The 21,342-nt window shown below is 51.3% G+C and overlaps 9 protein-coding genes and 1 non-coding gene across 10 annotated transcripts; 4 read left to right on the forward strand and 6 right to left on the reverse strand.

Moving 5' to 3' along the window:
• Positions 1–52: 52 nt before the first annotated feature.
• On the reverse strand, positions 53–1,537 carry AKAW2_40489A (uncharacterized protein; the record flags this gene model as incomplete). Its single annotated transcript, XM_041688822.1, has 3 exons — positions 53–530; positions 596–977; positions 1,054–1,537. The coding sequence occupies 3 exons, from the start codon at positions 1,535–1,537 to the stop codon at positions 53–55; spliced, it is 1,344 nt and encodes a 447-aa protein (XP_041542569.1).
• A 380-nt stretch (positions 1,538–1,917) lies between these two features.
• On the reverse strand, positions 1,918–3,407 carry AKAW2_40490A (uncharacterized protein; the record flags this gene model as incomplete). The annotated part of the gene is made up of 4 exons (XM_041688824.1): positions 1,918–2,445; positions 2,499–2,623; positions 2,686–3,107; positions 3,172–3,407. 4 exons carry the CDS (start codon positions 3,405–3,407, stop codon positions 1,918–1,920), a joined length of 1,311 nt encoding a protein of 436 aa, XP_041542570.1.
• Positions 3,408–4,176: 769 nt separating this feature from the next.
• Positions 4,177–5,079, forward strand: AKAW2_40491S (oxygenase MpaB family protein; the record flags this gene model as incomplete). The annotated part of the gene is made up of 1 exon (XM_041688825.1): positions 4,177–5,079. One exon carries the CDS (start codon positions 4,177–4,179, stop codon positions 5,077–5,079), a length of 903 nt encoding a protein of 300 aa, XP_041542571.1.
• A 161-nt stretch (positions 5,080–5,240) lies between these two features.
• On the reverse strand, positions 5,241–5,718 carry AKAW2_40492A (uncharacterized protein; the record flags this gene model as incomplete). Its single annotated transcript, XM_041688826.1, has 2 exons — positions 5,241–5,291; positions 5,359–5,718. The coding sequence occupies 2 exons, from the start codon at positions 5,716–5,718 to the stop codon at positions 5,241–5,243; spliced, it is 411 nt and encodes a 136-aa protein (XP_041542572.1).
• Positions 5,719–10,145: 4,427 nt separating this feature from the next.
• AKAW2_40493A (amphiphysin) lies at positions 10,146–11,489 on the reverse strand (the record flags this gene model as incomplete). The annotated part of the gene is made up of 3 exons (XM_041688827.1): positions 10,146–10,168; positions 10,224–11,240; positions 11,306–11,489. 3 exons carry the CDS (start codon positions 11,487–11,489, stop codon positions 10,146–10,148), a joined length of 1,224 nt encoding a protein of 407 aa, XP_041542573.1.
• A 1,381-nt stretch (positions 11,490–12,870) lies between these two features.
• NFS1 (IscS subfamily cysteine desulfurase) lies at positions 12,871–14,650 on the forward strand (the record flags this gene model as incomplete). The annotated part of the gene is made up of 2 exons (XM_041688828.1): positions 12,871–13,995; positions 14,228–14,650. 2 exons carry the CDS (start codon positions 12,871–12,873, stop codon positions 14,648–14,650), a joined length of 1,548 nt encoding a protein of 515 aa, XP_041542574.1.
• Positions 14,651–16,717: 2,067 nt separating this feature from the next.
• On the forward strand, positions 16,718–18,235 carry AKAW2_40495S (indoleamine 2,3-dioxygenase; the record flags this gene model as incomplete). Its single annotated transcript, XM_041688829.1, has 2 exons — positions 16,718–17,008; positions 17,060–18,235. 2 exons carry the CDS (start codon positions 16,718–16,720, stop codon positions 18,233–18,235), a joined length of 1,467 nt encoding a protein of 488 aa, XP_041542575.1.
• Positions 18,236–18,726: 491 nt separating this feature from the next.
• AKAW2_40497S (uncharacterized protein) lies at positions 18,727–19,348 on the forward strand (the record flags this gene model as incomplete). The annotated part of the gene is made up of 2 exons (XM_041688830.1): positions 18,727–18,858; positions 18,920–19,348. The coding sequence occupies 2 exons, from the start codon at positions 18,727–18,729 to the stop codon at positions 19,346–19,348; spliced, it is 561 nt and encodes a 186-aa protein (XP_041542576.1).
• A 203-nt stretch (positions 19,349–19,551) lies between these two features.
• AKAW2_40496A (uncharacterized protein) lies at positions 19,552–21,035 on the reverse strand (the record flags this gene model as incomplete). Its single annotated transcript, XM_041688831.1, has 5 exons — positions 19,552–19,739; positions 19,798–19,963; positions 20,020–20,324; positions 20,392–20,726; positions 20,791–21,035. The coding sequence occupies 5 exons, from the start codon at positions 21,033–21,035 to the stop codon at positions 19,552–19,554; spliced, it is 1,239 nt and encodes a 412-aa protein (XP_041542577.1).
• Positions 21,036–21,222: 187 nt separating this feature from the next.
• Positions 21,223–21,294, reverse strand: AKAW2_t40011A. Its single transcript has one exon. It is a non-coding gene; the product is annotated as a tRNA-Arg (tRNA).
• Between the last annotated feature and the right edge of the window lie 48 nt (positions 21,295–21,342).

A 21,342-nucleotide genomic window follows, 5' to 3' on the forward strand; every position in this document is an offset into this window, starting at 1 on the left:
AGTTGATGTCTGGGCAACTACTTTACCCAATATATTCTTTTGCGATATCAAGCTAGCTGTCTGTTTGGCATTGTCTACAGCGACATATTCCAACAGCAGAATGTAGGTCAGACTCTCTCTTGGATTCCTCTCCCCCACCATGATCCAATTGACCCACTTTCTCGCTCTCCTTGATCTTCCTCAGCTCCTCAAAAATTCCATGATATGTGAAATTGAACTTTCGGAACCGATAAATCTCCTTCGCTGAGTGCCTCGCCATAGCTTGCGATGTATTCAATTGAATCTGCGACGCCCGAGGCCTGCGCACACGATCAAAGTCCTCCAGGATAGTAGGAACGTTCGCCCTTGTGACATGGTCTCCAAGGAAAAGCCGAAAACCCTCTGCATCTTCAATGGCCTGGCACCCTCCTTGTCCCTGATGGGGCGTCATGGCGTGCGCAGCATCGCCGATCAGGACCGTTCGTCCTCGGATATACGTGGGTAAGGGGTCCTGCATACGGAGTTGCCAGAGCTTAATATTTTCCGCTGCGCTGTAGCCATTAACTACATGTTAGCGCACAAAGTATTGCATATTAAGGGGAAAAGAGGGCAATACCGGAAATACTTAAGTACCCAGTCCGGAAAGTCCGTAAACAACGAGATCATCTCGTCTCTGTCACCTGGCGCAGACCACGAGTCAGATGACGCTGGGGTCTTGAGCATATTGTCTGGTGCGAGCACAGCGAAGTTGAGGATCTCGTAGTTCCGACACGGGTACATGATCACTCGTCGCTCCGTAGGATCGAGGGCGTATACACCAAACAAAGTGCCTGATTTGCTTGAGTCCATTATCTCAGGTACTTCTCCGTTGTGCAGCTCGATGACCTTCTCCCGTGACATGGTGAACCGAAACGCAGAGGAGCCCGATGGTTGAGCGGTGATGTATGCGTCGTCGTTGACGACGGGGCCGCGCATGATGGATCGGATGCCGTCGGCGGCTGTTCATTGTCAGTATTGCATCAAACATATTATGCAACACCAAGTAGATCGGAGAAAAGAAAGCATAAAACGAACCAACAACAAGATCCGCCTCCACCACCTCCCCATCCTCCAATGTCAATCTCCCCTCATCAACATCCCCACCTACCACCCTCGCCCCGAATCGCACTGTCGCCGGTTCACCAGTCAACCCCAACTCTTCCGACGGCGCCGTAGCTAAGCGCAAAAGCTCATCTCGCAGATCCACCCGATGATGAAATAACCAGTCTGTCCCGAACTCCTGGACGTAATCGTGGATGGATTCGTGCGTGAGCTCGCCTTGCTTGTTGTACGACAGAACCCGAGTTACTGGGATGGAGCACGCGCGGCGACGATCAAAGTCTACACTGTTGAGGATGTGCACGGCATTGGGACCCAGGTTGATGGCGGCCCCGGCTTCGGCTTTGGCGGTTTCGCGCTCGTAGATGGTCACGGTATGTTGCTCGCGGAGGATGCGGGCGGCGAGACAGCCGGCGAGGCCGCTGCCGATTATGGCGACGTTCAAGCTGTGTGGTGTCATTATTGGGTAGTTTGTTGGAGTGAGGGATGGTTCGGGAGGGAGGGAGGAGGGGATAGTTGAAGACAGGGATGGAGAGTGAGGTCATGGGACGGTTCGGTTGGTGATGCATGCCCTTGCGGGTGTGTCTTGCATCTGAATGATCAGGGGGGTAGGGGAAGGATGCAAGGGTCTGTGAGGAACTTTCTTAGATAATGAATAGTGATTCGTTGGATGCAAGTAATCGTTCGGGTATACTTCAACGAGAAAGTCTGCTAATTGGTAAACGTCCACGCTCATTACCCCAAATCCAGCTCAGGTATACATTAACAATAAGAGTACCAACAGGATATACTATAGATAACGCCAGCGCCATCGCCCAAATAAAACACTGAATCCCAGTATCATATCTCGTAAGCTCCCTTCTTCATCAAAGCCTTCAAGACATCGACCACTCCAGTCCTCTTCTCCTCTTGCCCCAGCATCTCCAATGCCCTTCGCCCCAACGACGCTCCATCACTATCCGCCTTGTCCTCACCAACTGTAAACGTCTCCCCACTATCAGTAGTCATGTTTAGCCCCGCGAAAACATTGGTTCCATTGGGATGCAAGATGCCGCTTAGGGTGTTGCTGATCAGCGACCCTAGCGGCACTTTCGCCGTCATGGTCAGATTCTTCATGACCTCCGTGTAGTACGGGACCTGAACGCCCTCGTACTCGACGTTCGCACCGACGGTCGTGAGACTCAGGTAGCCTTCTTTGATGGAGTCGCTTTGTTCACTTAGTATAGGTCCGATGTTTTCGATGAGTTTGCCGAGATCCAATATCCCTCGTACGGGTGTGGAGTGGTTGCCTGGTCTAAGCACGAGGTTGTTGAGAGTGCAATTTCCGAGGGTGAGGTTGCCGCTGAGGAGGTTCATAGTGGTGTTGCCCTGGTAATGGGTTATAATCTGATTACAGTGCATGAAACGATAGGAAAACTCACGATTTCAAGGGTCATCACGGACGGGTTGGGGAGGGTGGCGTTGGCGATCAAGTTGGTACCGTCGGATTCGGCGGGGAGAAGTAGTTTTGGATCAGAGATGGAAAAGCCGGCAAAGGAGTTGAGGGCTGTCATGTTGAAATACGGAATTAGCAGTTGATAAATATATTGGGAGGAGTAAGAGGCGCACTGTTTTGCTTAATGTCCTTGTTCAATGTGATCTTGGACTTCAGCTTCCCGATGTAAGCAGTGACGGGAGCCTTGACGGACAATGGAGCATGAGGCTCGAAGACCACACTGCGAACATATTGCGTCCATTGGTAGACATCCAAGGGAGTAAATTGGTCATCCACGCTGAGGGTTGTGTTCCCATTGATTGTAGCGCCGTCCATGTACAGCTTTGCCCAGGTGTTGTTCTCCGGGAGAAAGCGATTGAAGAGGGAAAGTGTCAAGTTATTCATGCGCACAGGGAAACTGATGGGCAAGTCCAGGGCAGAAATGATGCTGAGCTGGATGGAATTGGGGCGTGGTTGGAGCACGTCGGCGTGAACGAGGACGAGAGTACCATTGTCCAGGACTCGCTGGGCAATGGCGGGAATAATCAAGCAAAAGCTGATAAATCGTCAGTTATCGCCCAAAACAGGATGAAGACGAAATAGAAAGAGGGGAAGCTTACAAAATGGGCAGAAAAATCGCCAGGAAGATAATGCCCCAAAATGCATAGCAGCACCAGAACCGAGCCCAATGGCGACGCAAAGTTTGCGATCGCGTACGCTTTACCGGCTCCAACGAGATGGAATGGGCCGTCTCAACATGTTCAATTTCCAGGCCTTCAGTGGGCAGAGGACCACGATGGATACCCAGGGCGTATTTGGCCTCCTTGGAGGTAAGATAGGTTTTCTTCTCGTCCATGGTGATGTGGCCCTTGCTGCTGGGACGGTCGCCGGCGAAGAGGGGCGGGAACCGGGGTACTTGATCTGATATACTAACGGCTGATAGTATGGAGTCATTGGCAAATCCACCGACTAGTTAAAAACCGTCGCTATCGTCGTGATTCTCGTATACACCTGCCGCCCTCGGAATGCAACCCTCAAGCCCCTGCCATCTCTCCGCAAGGATCGTCCCGGAACCCGTCGATCAGTGTAAGTGGGAAATTGCAGGCCCAATGATGACCCATGGATTGGGTTCACATGCGGCCTGGTCAGGGTGACGATCCGCCCGACTATTGGGAACCGCGGTTGAACGTTGTTTTTGGAGCCCGGTTTTGGTGGCCGCTTTTAGGGCATCGCTCGAATTTGGGTTGAAACGGGGGATGATCCACTGCCTTCTGGGGATTTCGGACTCTTTGCCCGATGGGGATGCGGGGATGCTTATCCGCAGTCCTTTGCAAAGTAAATCCTTGGTCAACTGATGCCCTGCTATGAGAGGTTTGTTGGTCTATCAATTCGCAGGACTGATGATTGATATGCTTTCTCGCTTGCAGGCCGCGGATGTGCCTGTGCCCGTATATTCTCGTACCCCCCTGCAATGCTGCTGCACCGGCATGTGCATCGAGCTGCTTTTATCAGCGGAGGCCATTAACCACCAATTTGATTTAATCGCACCTGTCAGACCAAAGTAGTAAACCACGCAGCTACTGAAAACCACCCATCCCCCTAATCAAACAACCAACTCACGCAAAATGGACGAAAAAGCCGCCGCCGCAGCATCAGACCGCATCTCCCCGGTCTCCTCCCAAACCACCACCGTGACCACCAACCATCTCGAAGCCCTCGATAAGCTCGAAATCCTCCCTCAAATCCTCCAAGAAGGCATCCTCTTCGCCGGCTCTGGCGCCGCTCTCCTCCTCCAAGCGGCCTACCCTAACATCAAATCCGCCTTCGAGGAGGCCAACAAAACCAAGACCGAAAGTATCACTCCAGCCAACACCAGCACCGACAGCAACCTCGCCAACGACCTCAGCAACACCCTCCAAACTGCTCTCAGCTACATTGCCTGCCTTGTCTTCGGCACCAAAGAAGAGAAGAAACTCCTTCTCGACCTCCTTCAAAAAGACAACGCCCCTCTCCCCACCAAACTTCCCTGCGACCCCTACATCCAGCTCTGGCTCACAGCCACCCTCTACGCAACCGCTACCGACTTCTACCAGCGCATCTACGGCCGCGTTGATTACCGCACCGCCGAGAAAGCCTATATCGAGTTTACTACGATCTTGTCCTGTCTCAACATCGCCAAGGACGTCTGGCCGCCCACTCGCCAGGCGTTCTGGACGTACTGGGATGACCAGATCGAGCGGTTGAATGTCAGCGGGGATGCGCATCTCTTTGCAAAGGATCTTCTGAGTCGGACGGATTTCCCTCGCTGGGTTACGACCGTGAAGCCTCTGCTGAGGGTCATTACGATTGAGATGCTCCCGCCTCGGATTCGCGAGGCGTATGGGCTCAAGTCGTCGGTCAAGACGAGGGGGTTGTATCGCGGGACAATGGGGTTCTCGGTCGCGGTGTATCCGGCGCTGCCTGCTTCGATAAGAGGATATCCGTTGAGGTATTATTTGGGGGAGTTGAAGGCGAAGTTAAACGCTTAGCTAGCTTTTCTTATTCTTTGTTTTATTTAGTTAGCTAGGATAGTTAGGTTTTTGCTATGGTTCGGGCTAGTGATTCGGAGTATTAGGAGCAATTAAAGCAATAATATCGTTATCATCATTCTCGTTCAGTTTACTATATCCTATATACTACTATTTCCACATCATGCAGTCTTCATAATAGCCGTCAATAATGCCGATACATCAGTTACCAACTATACCACATTCATTAGCGTTACACTCTCTCACGTAGTATACTCTGAAGGAAGAATAGAAGCTTACCGGCAACGCATCCCCAATCAACTCACTCGTCTCATTAACAAACGACGTCGTCAACAATAAGTCCGCGTTATCGATAATATTCTGCAACTTGTCGATATTGCTACTCGACAACAACTTTTGCAGATTCTGAGGCGTATCACCGCCCAGTAGCACTGCTGCCCCTTTGACGATCGTTTCCAGGTTATCGACTGTGTCTTGACTGAGGAGTTCCTTTAGGTTGTCGATGAGGGACGGGAGGTCGGATAGTAGGCCTGTAGATTGGGGGCTTCGGGGTGCGACCGGGTTGGGGTTGGGATTGGCGAGGGTAAGGGAGATTGGAGCGAGGGTGGTGCTGAAGAGGAGGAGGTGTTTGAGATTCATTTTGAATTTTGGTGTTTGGTTTCAAATTCGGAGTGTTAGAGTTGAGATTGGATGGATTATGAATTGGTAGGGGGTATCAGGATAGTTACTGTTGTGTGTGTAATTATTTGGACTGTGGCTTTATACTATTATAGGAGGGTTATTAGTAGTATTTCTGGGCTTGCTTATCGGGCCTAGAATTGAGTGAGACTGACTAGTACTATGTAGTACTAGTACTTAGAAGATGTTCGAGATCCCTTGCCTTGGAAGAGAGAGGGAGGCGGGTTTGTTGGCCACCATGCCAAATACTACCTCCGAGGATAATTGTGTTCCTAGTTAGGGAGTATCTGACCTACATGTGAACCGAGCAAGGAAAGGATAAGCTCTTGCGCGCTGATGTCTAGTGACTAGTGTATGATACGCTACGCCACCGTTTAGTATCAACACCCCGCATCTTAGGGCTCACTAAACTGTCGATCACCCCCGGCGTGGCCCAATAGCGGCGTGGTGCCTCCCGCAGGAGCAGGAACCAGTTAATCTATTTTACTGTGGCGGAGGGAAAGCGGGAGAGGGGAAACAGGAACATGAGGTTGTTCCTCGGACCGAATGGTACATGTGATTTTGCTTGTTCCATTTTAGCGAACGCACGATGGATGTGTTGGTATCTATCTTGCAGGACGAGGAGGAGGGGGATGAGATACTTTGATCCTGAGTGCTGGGTTGGGTACCGTGCGTCTAGATGCATGCAAGCACCTCCTCTCGTCTCGTGTCGTGCTCGGAGATATGTCTGCATTGGGGTAGTGTGGGATTTAGACTGGGATGTCCAGCAATTGTATTTGGGAAGATCTAATCTCATGTTCATCACCCAGTTCTTTGCTGGTAGCTAGCTTGTTGTTGGCGTGGTTGCGGTTCTGGCCGTTCTTGGCTTGTGCGCAAAGTGCCATGTTTTCTTTCCCTTTGGCCAATTTTGAAGTGCTACTGGCTCGATTAGTGCAATGATGATTGTCAATGGGAAATTAGCTATGTTTGGAGCTAGATTGTTGTTGGAATAAGGATGTTTTAAGTACCTGGGTTGAGGGAAGGCTCTTTTTTTGGGCCTCCTGGTGGGTTCTCATTATTGGGTTCGGGCGGCTCTTGCTATACTTAGCAACGACGGTTCTGGAAGATGAACGCGATGTGCGGTTTCAGGGTGGTCATTAGGCTGATGATACTGGATCTTTCTGGATAAGTTTCAGTTTTAGTCTTATCTTTAATGGGATTGATGGACGTGCATGGAGTGATTGATGTTATAAAGGGGAAATGCCCATGTTTGGATGGCTCGAGGTTGTTGGTTTGGTGAAACAGCAATGGTGAGACGATTAAACAATTTTCTAGCAGTGATAATCCAGCCAAAGATAACGCTAAGAAAACTTTTACTCGCAGCAAACTTTCCTTTTGGCGATTCTGAGTCTTGCGGTATTCCGCCAGCTACAGCATCTCTAAAAAGCATCCAGTCGTGAATATCGTTTTCAACAGGAACCGACACGACACACTAGGGATGAGGCCCTAATTACAGAATCGATGAATAACAGGCAGAGTTTTTAATAAAGGCAACCAGATAGGCAGATGATCTGCTTATTCCGTCCGTTTCCTCGATTTATCATGAGTGCAGCCAGCGCTGGTCCACCAAGAGATGTTATTCGACCACTCAAGTATCAGCCGTAATAGTCACAGCTGGAGCCTTGTCGCTCTCTAGCAGAATGGGAGGACGTGAGAATCAAAAAAAATTCCAAAGCTTGTTTCCTGATCACCATACTGCAACAACGACATACATTTTGGATATGCGAGGGCAGTCCCAAAAAAATCATCTTTCTCATTTGAGCTCTATCGCAAGGGGGTTAAACTGTAACATATCGTAAGACCTCAGGAAGAGGGTCTGTAACGGTATGCTGAATATATAGGATTCGAGAATAGCTGCAGGTCGCCTCTAGGCGTCACCATATCCCCGAGTTCATCTTGGTCATCTATATCTTGGAATATAGAGTTCCACCTGTCTTGCCATTTAATATGCGCCATGATATGACATAGGACAGATGTTCTGTCAGTGGGTGATAGAAGGTTAAACCACTTCTTACTGTGCATGTAGTCTTTGAAGCTGTCATTGTCTTCATTTGCAGCGAGGTCACTCTGTGCTGCTCTGTGGTGTCTATGTATTCAGTGTAGTCCAGTCCGAATCTAGAGTGGACAAAACGCAAGAATGTATTTGTCCTGGCAACGAGGAACCCACTATAACACAAATGTACATGCATACATTTGCCAATTGATCAATAGTATCAAACCAAGTGCCATTGGATCTATAGCATCTATGCACGTGACCTCGTGACATTTGGACCTGGCTTCCAGACGCATTTCATTACTGACGCGTCAAACCTCCTTCAGTCTTGGTATTACTCGCGGACGGCCAGCACATCCTAAATCTGCTGGGGTTTACAATGAAATAATGCTACGAGATGTCAGATAGACCCAAGCGCAAGGCCACTGATGATCCCCAGTATTCTTCTGTACGGCCTCCCGGTCAATTCAGGCCGCAACCAATGATAAGAAGGTCAATCGATCCCAATTCAATCATCAATCTTGCGCGACAACAGTCGAGACCGCCTATATGTCCCTCCGGTAGCCTGGACTATGAGACAACTGCGGCTCTTGGGTTGCAGGTTCACTCTGCAGACAAGCAAGAGGAAGGAGCGCCCACACTCGCAAGTTATGTTATCGGATTCGCTTGTTCACGATCTCCGAAAACCGAATCTGCCTGCAGACCTCCGTCGTGCGATGTTGCAGTTTGGAGGGCGAAGGACGTCGGAGGTCAAGAAAACGGCCATCAAAGAAATAGTTGGCGCCTATGGTTTCTCCCGCCTCAGGTAGTTTACTTGAATGCCGGCCCTCGACCGACCTTGCTAACAGCCACAGCTATGAATCTTTGTCTTTCTACTTCCGCCAGTAGCCTGTCGCCAGTGTTTGGACAGAGGGCGTATTCTCCCGCAACTCCACCGGCCCATCTCTCGCCTATGTCACATTCGATGGAATACAATCCCGTCGGAGCAAGTTCGTACACAACTCACCGGGAAAGGGATTCAATGAGCCCGTGTTTAGGACATGTGATAAGAAGCTGCGATCTCTTCAGCCAGAAAATACTATCGAAGATCCATATCTAATGGGAATTATAATCGCGCTTGCCCAAGAGCAGCGGCGGCACAGGCAGAGAAATGAGCAGCACGACGAAGAAGCTGCTGAGTGCTCAATCCCTAAACGTGACGATGGACACACAACCAACAGCACATCTTCTGGAACGCCACCTCGTTGCAGCACCGACCGAATCCCTCAATACTGTGGCCAGTGTCTCAGGTATGTAGCACATCACACGAAAACATCATCACAGCTTGCTGAAGAATTTGAAGGTCGCCGTCCTTGCCACTTCTGGAGTGAAAGACGAATGTCTATACGTCTACACCGCTTCTATCTCTGTCGCGTTTCTTAGGAAGTTTGACGAACCGTGGCGCTCTTCACCGAGCTCACCGGTTGTGATAGAACACTATCCTATCCCTCTTAGATCCCCTATAAAGTCGTTGAACAAGCTGCACCGAGTTCTCTGTGCTGGATCATGCCGCTTCTGTGCCGGCTATAGCCCACAAGCTCTGGGCTGAGCCTATGAGATCCGAAACAAGTCCTGCTACCAAATTCAACGCCAAGCATGAAAGTTAGTAGCCCGCCAAGGATACCTCCACATGCTTGACGATGTCCAAGAGCCCAAAAAGGACCAAGCTTGATCGCGGTTCCCCCGACATGCAATCCGGACTCTGGTGCTTGTTCATGCTTGAACCCTTGAAGAGCCTAGCGATCCCTCGGAGCCATATGGTCTCTTCAGGGACCCATGCATGGTACGCAAAAGAAAAGCTGTTGGGCCCGACGTCTGGATAGCCAGACTCGACTTCGTATAGTCGTCACGAGTGACATCCGCCCTGCTTCTCTCCATGCTCTTCAAATAGCACCAAAAGGGATAGAGCCAGGACCGAATTTGTCGAGGACCTAGCTCCTTGGTAGAAGGCTTGAGTGTATAGCATCGTCCCAACCCCCATATCTCTCTTACTGCAGTTGCTGTATGTCTACGTGATAACCAGTATAAATCAATTGTCAAGGCCTCTAGTGAAAGCTGCGTAGGAATGCGTTGAAATACTTCCGAAGTTCTAAAGAACCCCAAGTAATGGTAGATATGCAGTAGGAATAAACAACCTCGATATTATCAATATGTACAGCGAACGGTCATCATCATGCAACGCTCTATGGCAAGAATAAAAAAAACGACTGGCAATTCCTACTTTGTCAAGTGATACAATGGCACTCCGAAACTCCAGGTAACCAGTGATGACATTGACGAGCCAGGAATAAGAATATTATATAGCTATAGCATAATGCTAGTTCAGCTGGACGTAGTTTGCTGGGTACACAAATTAGCAAGCTAGTTGTCAATAATGACAGACGGTCATGCTTACCAGGAAATTGTCCCTCTCGTCCGTCAACACGGCCGCTCCACCACTCATTCTGGTTATCCGTTCGCTGTGTGATCTCGATGACATCACCGGCGGAAAAGCTGAGATCGCCGTGCGCCTGGGCCTCATAGTCATATAGTGCCGTGACCGTTTCGACGGGAGCGCTGAATCGAGCGGGCTTTGGCTTCGGCGGCGGAGGGGCGGGCTTGCTCTTTGCTGCGGCGGTAAAGCTGCTGCCTGCAGTGGCAGAGTAAGGCGGCGGGGGGTTCTCGACAACATCGGGATCACGCTGACGTGAGGCGTAACCACTCTTGCCCTCTTGCGCCAATTTGTCCTTGGGGGTGAGCTTCGAGCCGGGTTTACGTCCGCCCGTAGCTTTGAAGTGGACGATGCTGAGCTCCTCGGCGCGTTCCTTGACGTCTCCGCGCTTGTTCTCGAACGCTTCCTCGATGTCCAGATTCAGATCGAAGTAGCCAATATTGATGCCCTGCATTCGCTCGTGTAGTGTGTAGAAGACGTTCAGTTGCATGTAGTAGAAGGACTGGAACAGAGGCCGAATGAACTCGGCCTCCAGGGCGAACAGCTTGGGCAGCTCGTCCTTGAGCAGATCATTGTAGTAGTTGTAATCCTGTGTCGCTTGCTCCACATCATTTTCAGCCTTGTAGAGCGCCTTCTCATCCTTCAGCGACTTGTCCTTTTTATCCTGCAGCTTCTTGAGCGAGTTCTTGTGGCGGTCGTAGTCCAATTTCTTGTGGTCTCGCTTCACCGCGACTTTGCGGATCACCTTGATTACCTCCAATAGCTGCTGTGCAGGGCTGATGACGCGGGTGTCGATCATCTCTAACTCGGGCACCAGCGATTCTTGGAGGTCCCGCACAATCGCCTCGTATTCCTCACATGCCCGGATACCCTCCGGATTGCCCTCGATTGTATAGGAGCTAGGGTCGGAAGCACGACCGGAGATGGGTTTGTAGAGTTCCGTCATCGCTTTGGAGAAACCGATCTGGTGGTTCAACATGCCTAGAAAATAAGGCTCAGTCAGCAAAAAGGAGGGGTAGCTGCGAGACGGGGGGATCCGTGTGTACCATTGATGGCATCGAAGTACTTCTTGGACTCATCGTGCAGTTTCTTGGTCTCCTTTTCGAGTTCTTGAAACCGCCGCTCAGCGTCCAGGTAGACGGGGTCCTTTGTATGCTCGCCAATATTGAACTTGGCCTTGAACTGTTGTGGAGCGCGGACAATGCTCTTCTGAAAGCCCTTCAAACTCATCTCTGATTGGCCGCAGGTCGCCCAACGCCCGCGGAAGGGTTCGGTTTAGGAGAACAGGAGAGTGGTGGTGGTAGGAAGTGGTGTAAAGGGGTCGGGAGACGGTCGCAAAGGCGTAGGAGCGTCGAGAAAGTTGAATAACCAAAGCAGATCAGACCAGGGATCTCGTGGTAGGCCAGAAGTGGGGAGGAAGTGCCTTTTGTTCACGGCAAAGGGACTAGTGAGAACTAAAGAATACTGGCTGCCGGTGACGGTTAGACTGCCATGGTTCGTGGCTGAGCTATGACATAATGCTCTGCCTGCTCACCGTGGCTGAGTTTCAATGTGGCTCCCCCTTTCTTGTTCGTGTTTGGGTGTTGGTTCCAGTTGGGTTCCTGGTCAAATGGTAAGGCTGCAGAAGGGAAAAAAAATATGGAGTAGCCTGGAGACTATAATAGTAAGTAAGCAAAAAAATCTATAAGATCAGCCCCTCTCCAGGCTCCAGAACTTCTTCTTCTTCTTCTCTCCAGACCCCTGAAGAACTTCGATCCCAGATGTGGCTCAGGGTCGGATCGTAGGGCCGATTATTCAGCCGGGGGGGCTCGGAGTGTCGGAAGCAGCAGCAGCAGAGATTCTCCATGGCTTTTGCGGTGTTTGTTAGGCACCAGAGTATCCGGTTGCACTAGTGGCCACTATCGTCAACACAGACCTCGACGCCCAAGAATTCTTCCCTCGTTTTCTGCCGGTTTCTGCCACATCAATGGTCCTGTGCCCCGTGATCGGTCGAGCGTTGGTTGTCACGATGCTTTCTTCTCAGCTCGTCAGCCGTCAGCCGTCAGCGGCCAACACATAAGGCTGGGTCATCCCAGTGGGAAATCCGGGGAAATTCACCGATGACGAGGTTGTCGGCCAGCAACATCAACGGGACTCAATGATTGTCTCACAATGAATGTGGAATGTGCGCCCCATAGCTGTGTGCCTGGATTCGGCCATCCCTTTTAGGATCTTTCGTCTGATCAATCCATCCAACATGCCTTCTTACATTGGCATGCGCATTGGGCGATGGACTTCCTGGAGATTATAGACTCATCTTAGACCCGTCTTACGTTTACCTCACTACATAAGCCAACTCACTAATCAACTTCTCCGTAGTCGCAGTTGGTCTCCGCGGGAAGCTGGCGAACTCCCCTTATCAAGGGCCCAAGTAACACCGAGACCGAGACCCAATGGGGAAATGGCCGGACTATCTGATAAATCCGATCGGGCCTAGCGGGCTCGGCAATGATATAACCGGATCCAAACTTTTTCCCACCGGGCGAACTCATCGTCCCCCTGCTGTCATCTTCCCTTGGTCATCAACTGTTCATCCATCGTGTATGGTACAGTTGCAGATTTCATTCACATCATGTCTACTATGACCCCTACTGCCTTGAGACAGGCATCCCGGGCTTACGCCCGTCGGCTTTTGTCGACTCCGCATGGCTCGCTGACGGCATCCCTGCCCCGGCGGGTGGTCGCCACCAGCGCTGCTATCCCCAGACGCTCGTACGTCTCCGAAACCAAGGCTGGAAACGCCCAGGTTACGGTGGACACGGCCATCAAGCAGGACCAGAAGGCTTTTGTGAACCAGACTGGACTTAATGCACAGAAGGTTAACCTTCCTGGATCGGGCATCTCCGGCGATGCGTCCATGAGCCCTACCGCCGGCATTTTGAAGCAGGCGACGGTTATGGACCAAGGCACCCGCCCTGTCTACCTCGATATGCAGGCAACGACCCCGACGGATCCCCGTGTCCTTGACGCCATGCTTCCTTACCTTACCGGCATCTACGGAAACCCCCATTCAAGAACTCACGCCTACGGCTGGGAGTCCGAGAAAGCCGTCGAACAAGCCAGAGAACACGTCGCCAAGCTTATCGGCGCCGACCCCAAGGAAATTATCTTCACAAGCGGCGCTACTGAGAGTAACAACATGAGCATCAAGGGTGTCGCCAGATTCTTCGGTCGCTCTGGCAAGAAGAAGCACATCATCACCACCCAGACTGAGCACAAGTGTGTTTTGGACAGCTGCAGGCACTTGCAGGACGAGGGATTCGATGTGACATACCTGCCTGTGCAGAGCAATGGATTGATCCGGATGGAGGAGTTGGAGGCCGCCATTCGCCCCGATACTGCCCTTGTCAGTATCATGGCTGTCAACAACGAGATTGGTGTCATTCAGCCCATGGAGGAGATCGGAAAGCTTTGCCGCTCGAAGAAGATCTTCTTCCACACCGACGGTGCCCAGGCTGTGGGCAAGATCCCCCTGGATGTCAACAAGCTCAACATTGATTTGATGTCGATTTCCAGCCACAAGATCTATGGCCCCAAGGGTATGGGTGCGTGCTATGTTCGCCGTAGGCCCAGAGTTCGTCTCGAGCCTATCATTTCCGGAGGTGGACAGGAGAGAGGTCTCCGCAGTGGCACCATTGCCCCCCACCTTGTAGTCGGATTTGGTGAGGCTTGCCGTATTGCATATGAAGACATGGAGGTACGTTCCATTTTTCCTTAACCTCAAGATTCCTTCCCATTCAAGATGTTCCCGCGATGATTATAAGCTTTAATATGTATCGATTAACTGAGGCGCCATGGGGGTAGCGACACGCTTTGCGTGTCCCCATGGCGCTTTGACGACCGTAGCAGGGGTGATGAGTCGGGTTGTTGCATTTTTCTTATGGCGAGACAGCGAAGTCGATGAGAAATTAGCTGACCAATCTGCACAGTATGACTCCAAGCACATCGCAAGGCTCTCGAAGCGCCTGAGCGACGGCCTCTTGGCCATGGAACACACCACGCTCAACGGTGATCCTGACCGCCACTACCCCGGTTGTGTTAACATCTCCTTTGCCTACATTGAAGGCGAGTCGCTTCTGATGGCTCTGAAGGACATTGCCCTCTCATCTGGCAGTGCCTGTACGTCCGCCTCTTTGGAACCCAGCTACGTCCTGCGGGCTCTGGGCAGCAGCGACGAGAGCGCCCACAGCAGTATCCGGTTCGGTATTGGTCGGTTCACGACCGACAGTGAGATTGACTACGTGCTCAAGGCGGTGCAAGACCGCGTCCACTTCCTGCGGGAGCTGAGCCCGCTGTGGGAGATGGTTCAGGAGGGTATCGATTTGAACTCGATTGAATGGAGCCAGCACTAAAACTTTCTCTTTCTGTGTTAAAGACTGACTGCGAGGGCGGTTATATGGTCGTATACCAGGCGCATACTTGTTGTTTCTTTTCCAGATATCAGCGGTGGGATGGCGTTCATATAGTGTGTAACATTATAGGATTGATGACGATCTGTCCAGTCTGTACGAAAAAATGGATTTTAATGACCAATCAATTGATCGACCTAGAGAGATGAGTAGTAGTATGTAGACAGACGCTTCATCGGCAACGGATAGTCTGAACGATCAGATGACCTTTGGAGTGACTTTTGAGTGACTTGTGCCTGTCGTTCTCAGCAGGTTATGCATATATAGACCATGAATATGCCCCCAAGGTATTGATTCATGTGTAGGGTATTCAGAGAAAGTAATATCGACAGATACTCATGATCTAGTACTGGTATCCCGTGACCCCTTTCATGTCTGCTGACTCACGAAGGAGGCACCAATTCGGGCCAGCTGCAGGTGCTGTATGATTGGCTTGTATAGTATGTAGTAATAGTAGTCTCACGTGATTGACGTTTGACGCGGAGAACTCCCGGCGCCGAGGTAATCACTAATCAAGTCTTCAGTGGAAAAAAAGAAAGACAGACGGAAATTCTCCGGTGGATAGAACCAGTTTTGAAATGTGTTTATGTCAGAAACTAAAGATAATCATGCAGATCAGTAGTTGTCCAACCAGCGAGGTCGGAAGTCGAAATAAGATGGGCAGCTCCGCACGGGGCCGACCAACTCACCGCAGACCCGAACGGGGTGGCGTGGGTGGGAGCGAATACGCCCCCCAGCTCGCTTAACTGCCCGATTTCGCACTCGGCCTCCCCTCCCACGCAGTCCCGGTTCATTCTCTAGCACTCAGCCTACTGGAATCCGGTGGACACCCCTTTCGCTCGCACCCAGTCCTCCCGCTGGCGTTGTCCCAAGGGCCTCATCTACTCCAGATGCGCCTGCCGCCCATCAACTCTACCCATGGGATGGTTCACAGTTCACGCCTCCCTTCTCCGTCGCTGCTGATATGACGGATATCTTCATCAACCAAGATTCCCCCAACAACCAAAACTCTGTCTCTCAAACCGCCCGTCTTCCTGGCCACTGCAGAATATTCGCCTCTACTCTCTCTCCCGTCTGGCCTGCACTTAAGTTGGAACCGGCCCACTTGACCTCTGGTCACGACGGTCCATCCACGGACTAGTCAACTGTCCTACCCTTCACCATGGGTACAGAATATACTACCTCCACGATCGCTGGCTCTACCCCTGTTTCGTGTCGGTCGACGGTTTCCGGGTGACACAATCGCCGTTATTACGGAATGACTGGCCCTGGGTCGCCAGGCTGATTAATTCTCTCGTCCGGCTATTCGGTCCTCGCGGCTTTTCTGGGAACTTGTCCTGGTGGAAAATGGTCGCTGATTATTTAACTTCGGGAGAGGACCATTGTACGATGGGCTTAGTTTGAGCAAATTTTCCTTCCCCTTTCTTTTTTACCTTTCCCTCCCTCATCTCGCCATCTTTCTGTGGCCAAATCTGTCCCGGTTGTTCCCGTGACCTTCACAAACCTCACTTTTCTGACAATTACCAGACCTGGCGTTGCCTCTCGTGCCTGGTCTCCTGCTCTGAGCCTTGCTCGTCTTGCTGTGACCTGGGTCAGATCAACCGAAGCCTTGTTTTCCTGACTGCATCGCAGTTGTGAGGCGTCCGTAACAGGCCCGACACGACACTTACTTCTGTTTGTGTCCGATCTTGTCAGCTTCTTTTTGGTCGGTTGGGATCTCGCCTGCTTTGTCGCAGTGTGTGCGTCACACGACTGTTGCTTTCCTAGAGATTGTCCGGACTCACGTCCGGGCACTGGAACCTCTCCTTCCTCCGAGCTTCCATATTATTCCGCTCGACGTCAAGTCCCGGACAATCAGTGAACCTTACGCGACTGCCCTCGCTGTGAGCCCACTCGCACGTGAGCTTTTACTACATTAATATTAGGCGTCGTCGCTGGCTCTTTGGGCATTTCCATTCACCTCGACTCATATATTGTGTCGTTTAGGTTGTTTTGAGCCGTCCCATCATCATGCTTCCTCCGATTCCAGCATTGGCGGACTACGGCATCTCGGCGGACCATGGCTTCCTCCCTCCAGAGCCACCGCTTGAGATCTTGCCAGACCCTTATTATGCCAAGTGGGAGTGGGTTGTTTCCAACCTGCAGGCACTTCTGACTAGCCGGAGGATCCGGGAGGTGGTCGACCATATGTCCACGCTGTCTACATCATATCTCCAGTCGGAGAACGAGTGGCGCAGGGCCTATGTCGTACTGGTATTTATGCTACATGGGTATGTGTGGGGGGGCAGCAAGCCGGCAGAGGTAGGTGACACAAAGCTACAAAGTGGTTCCTGAGCTAATTTTAATGACCAGAAAATCCCGCCTCAGCTGACCATCCCACTATTCGACGTCTGCGAGCACCTGGGTCTGCCACCCGTGGCCACTTATGCAGGGGTGTGTTTGTGGAACTATAAGCCTATTTTCCCGGAGGAACCGATCGATGATTTACGTAATCTGGACACCATCAACACATTCACAGGGTCTTTGGATGAGAAGTGGTTCTACCTGGTCTCAGTGGCCATTGAAGCTCGTGGAGCACCCTCGATCCCGCTGGTGCTGCAAGCAATCGCGGCGGCCCGGGCTGGAAACAGTCTGGTAGTCACCGAATGCCTGCAGCGACTTGCCGAGGTGCTGGACGAGGTAGGGTCGCTGCTGGAGCGCATGTACGAGCATTGCGATCCGTACGTGTTTTACCACCGCATCCGGCCCTATCTGGCTGGCAGCAAGAACATGGCTGATGCCGGTCTCCCGCATGGTCTGTTGTACGATTATGGAAACGGGCAGCCCGAGTATCGACAGTATGGCGGCGGTAGCAACGCCCAGAGCTCGCTGATCCAGTTCTTCGACATCGCTCTGGGCATTGAGCACCGTCCGACCGGGGAGACGCGTCCGAGCAGCACTCCGATAAAGGACGAGAAAGAGGGGGTTGCTGGGGCACCTCGTCACGGGTTCATCCAGGAGATGCGTACATACATGCCTGCAGCGCACCGTCGTTTCTTGGAGCATGTCAATGCAGTGGCCAACATCCGGCAGTACGTGGAAGCACGCCGGTCGGACAAAGCACTGTGCATTGCATACGACGCATGTCTGTCGATGCTTCGGGCAATGCGCGACAAGCACATCCAAGTCGTATCCCGCTATATCATTATTCAGTCTCGGGACGCTCGGTCCAGTCGCCCAGCGCGTGCAACCAGTCCCAAGAGACCCATCAACTTGGCGACCGCCCGAAACGGCGAGAAGCCGGACAGCAAGAAATTGCGGGGCACGGGTGGAACGGCCTTGATCCCGTTCCTGAAACAAGCACGGGACGAGACAGGCGAGCCAGCGATCGATGCATGGGCCCGTCGGCTGTTGAGTACCGGACCGTCGGAGTCTAGCTTTGCGGCGCTGAGCAAAGTGGACGAGGACCACGATGGACATCTCCAGGTAGTGGGGCTGTCAGGAACATGGGCAGCGGATGACAGTGAGGGTGGCATTTGTCATTGGTAGCATTGCATGGAATAGATGCTGCATGATTTTGTTTCAATTTTTGTTTGTTCATGATTCACTAATGAGCGGGTCGGTGTTTTCACTATCAGCATTGAGACAGCCGATGACGATGACGATGACGAGGGGGGGAAGATCGATGTACATAGAGCGATTCAATACTTTTGATTATGACGAGACTGATGAACAATGCATGAGAGACTGGACGTCATTCCCACCTACCTGTTTGCCTCCTTGCCCCTTTTGTTCCTGTTGCGGATCCATTTTGGTGTCACTTCGACTCTGCCGTGCCTGGCGATGACGTCGGTGTTTGACGTCATGTACCCCGGACTCACCACCACCCATCTATCTATAAATACACCCACAACATCAACACCATCAACACAGCATTACAACAAGAAGCAAATAACCACTACTACACTACACTACAATCAATCTACTACCCTCTACCACTTTTCTTAAAAACCACTACTACATACACACCAACAACCACAATGTCCTCCACCGACTCCCCCAACAACAACAACACCACCACCAGCACCTCGACTCTTAAATCCTACGTCGACCAAGCAACCGGCATGGTCCAACGCGCCGCTGGCTCCCTAACCGGCGACTCCTCCACCCAGGTTCGTTCCCCCTTCCCATCCCCATCACCATCAACCCCACAAACTAACAACCTCCATCTAGTCCGCCGGCTCTGCCACTCAGTCCCGCGGCGAAGCCGAGCACAACGCCAGCCACAACAACTTCACCAAGCTTGGACCCGTTACCGCCGACCCTGCCACGGGCGCTGCGGCCACAGACCACCCTCAGCGCAGCAACGGCAGCTGGGATCAGACCGTCGGTTCTGCGAAGGAGTCCCTAGGCAACTTGATTGGAAATGAGGGTCTGAGGAAGGCTGGTCAGGAGCAGAATGCTGCTGGAAAGCAGGCCGAGGCGGAGGGCCAGGTGAGGGATTGGAAGGAGGGCGTTGAGGGTAGAGCTAAGGGAGCTGTGGGAAAGGTCGCTGCTGCGGCGACGGGGGATGAGGAGGAGGAGAAGAAGTGGAGGGATGTACATGATGAGGGAAAGGTTAGGGAGAGGGGGGTCGAGAGTGAGGTTCAAAAGAGGTATTGATCACTCCCTCCGGATGAGGGATGGATGACACGATACGATTGATATGACTGTTTTGATATGGGAATGGAGTTATTGATTTACTTTATCACCTCGTGTGGTTTGTACTATTAGCACGTACTAGGAAGTAACGAAGAGTCTATTTTTGCATTCGCATTGATATATGGTACATGATGCTATAGTACAGAGAGGCTGGCTTTAGTACCTCATATATAACTTTGCAACCACTCATCCTCCGCCAATTCTCGAGCAGAACTACGCTTACTCGGCTCCCACTGTAGCATCTTCCGCATGAAATGTAGGAACGCCTCTCTCTCCGCCCGCCCCTCCAGAGTAGTTTCCCTTTCATCAAGGGGAACCTGATCAGTCAATAATTCTGGGTGGAGAAAAGCACCTATACTCATCGAATTAGTAAAATAGGAGATAAATCGCATGAGGTGCGGTGTAACCACCTTCACTCGAGAAGAATTTATCTCTCAGCTCCCCCTGAGCAAGCAGACCAGCAGGCGGCGAGCCAAGAAGATTGATCATCTCGGCCAGATGCGCTCGACTCCTGTACCTCTCATCTACAGGGTCTTGCCCGGTGAACAAGGAACCGCCTTCGTATAGATCCCAAATCTGTCAGCTAAAGTATTAGTAAATCTGTGGACGGATTTATATCGCTTTTGGCCTACCATGCATCCAACATTCCAAATATCAGCACTATACGTCCATGGAACTCCTAATATCACCTCCGGTGCTCGATAGATCTGCGGCTGAATGAATACCCTCTGATATTCATCGTTGACAACCATGGCTGAACCAAAATCACACAGAACCGGGGCACCAACTTCTCTGGGTACTTTGAGTTCTCGTGACATGTATATTGTTCTCTTATCGCTTTCCTTCCTCGGGACGGGTCGTCGGAGTTCGTTCTCCTCTATATCCGTGAAGACTGAGTCATCTTTGATACCGAACATGATATTATCGGCTCTGATATCTTGAAGGGTTAAAAAGAAAAAGTGAGAATCATAGAAACGGGTATGTATATATATTGGGCTACAAACCTGTGTGCGCGATCTTGCATTCCGTATGCAAAAAGTCCAGTGCTAGAAATAAGCGATGAAGAACAACAGCAATGACTGCGGATGGTAGCCTCTCAACTGGATTGCGGCGCAAGAAAGCTAGCACGCTTTCCCATAATGGGGGGTGCACAAGGCAACGATGTTTGTCTTGAGGGCCTTCGATGTAAAATGTATCCAGTAACGTTCTGATGACCTCGCGGCCGGGATGCGTGGTTGGGGACTGTTCCATGAATCTGTACATATTAAGCTCGTTATCGACATGCTGACCCATAGACGAAGCTTCAATGCATATCTTGAGCATAACATAACGGCGGTTTCTTATGAAGTATGAGTATCTCAGATAGACTCATTCATGGGAAGAAAGAAAAGGGAGTTCCCCACTCCATGTCCCGCGCAAGCCACGCCGTCGAAGTCGATCCATATCCCAATTTACCAATGACTTGGTACTGTTCTTTGATGACTTCTCCTATTCGTGTGGGATAGTACTGTGAGGCTGTATATTCGGGGAGAGTCTCTTCTTCTATTTTGTGCCAATTGGGGATGCGAGTGAAGTTGGGGTTGTTGAAATCTAAGGGTTTCCAGCGTCGCCCTAGCTGGGGTAGAGATCTTAGGAGCGATGAGAGCATGGTTCGAGGTAGGTTTAGTCTTAACTAATTATCAGCCGTCAATGTTGACCATGAGAGCGGAGCAATCACAGGGCGGGTCTACAGGAGGAGCGCGCTACGCTGAATGCGGAAAGGCTAATCAGATCCACCACAATATTTGGGACCGAAAAAAAAGACCCTCCAGATGGAGTCTGAAGAGGCAAAAAGTTGGCCTACGCAGGACTCGAACCTGCAATCTCTTGATCCGTAGTCAAGCGCCTTACCATTGGGCCAGCAGGCCAGGTGATATATCTTACTAGATTTTTATGGTCCTATTAACGAGAGCACC

The sequence above is a fragment of the Aspergillus luchuensis genome, chromosome 4, assembly GCF_016861625.1.
Source record: "Aspergillus luchuensis IFO 4308 DNA, chromosome 4, nearly complete sequence".
In the NCBI taxonomy this organism is placed as follows: domain Eukaryota; kingdom Fungi; phylum Ascomycota; class Eurotiomycetes; order Eurotiales; family Aspergillaceae; genus Aspergillus; species Aspergillus luchuensis.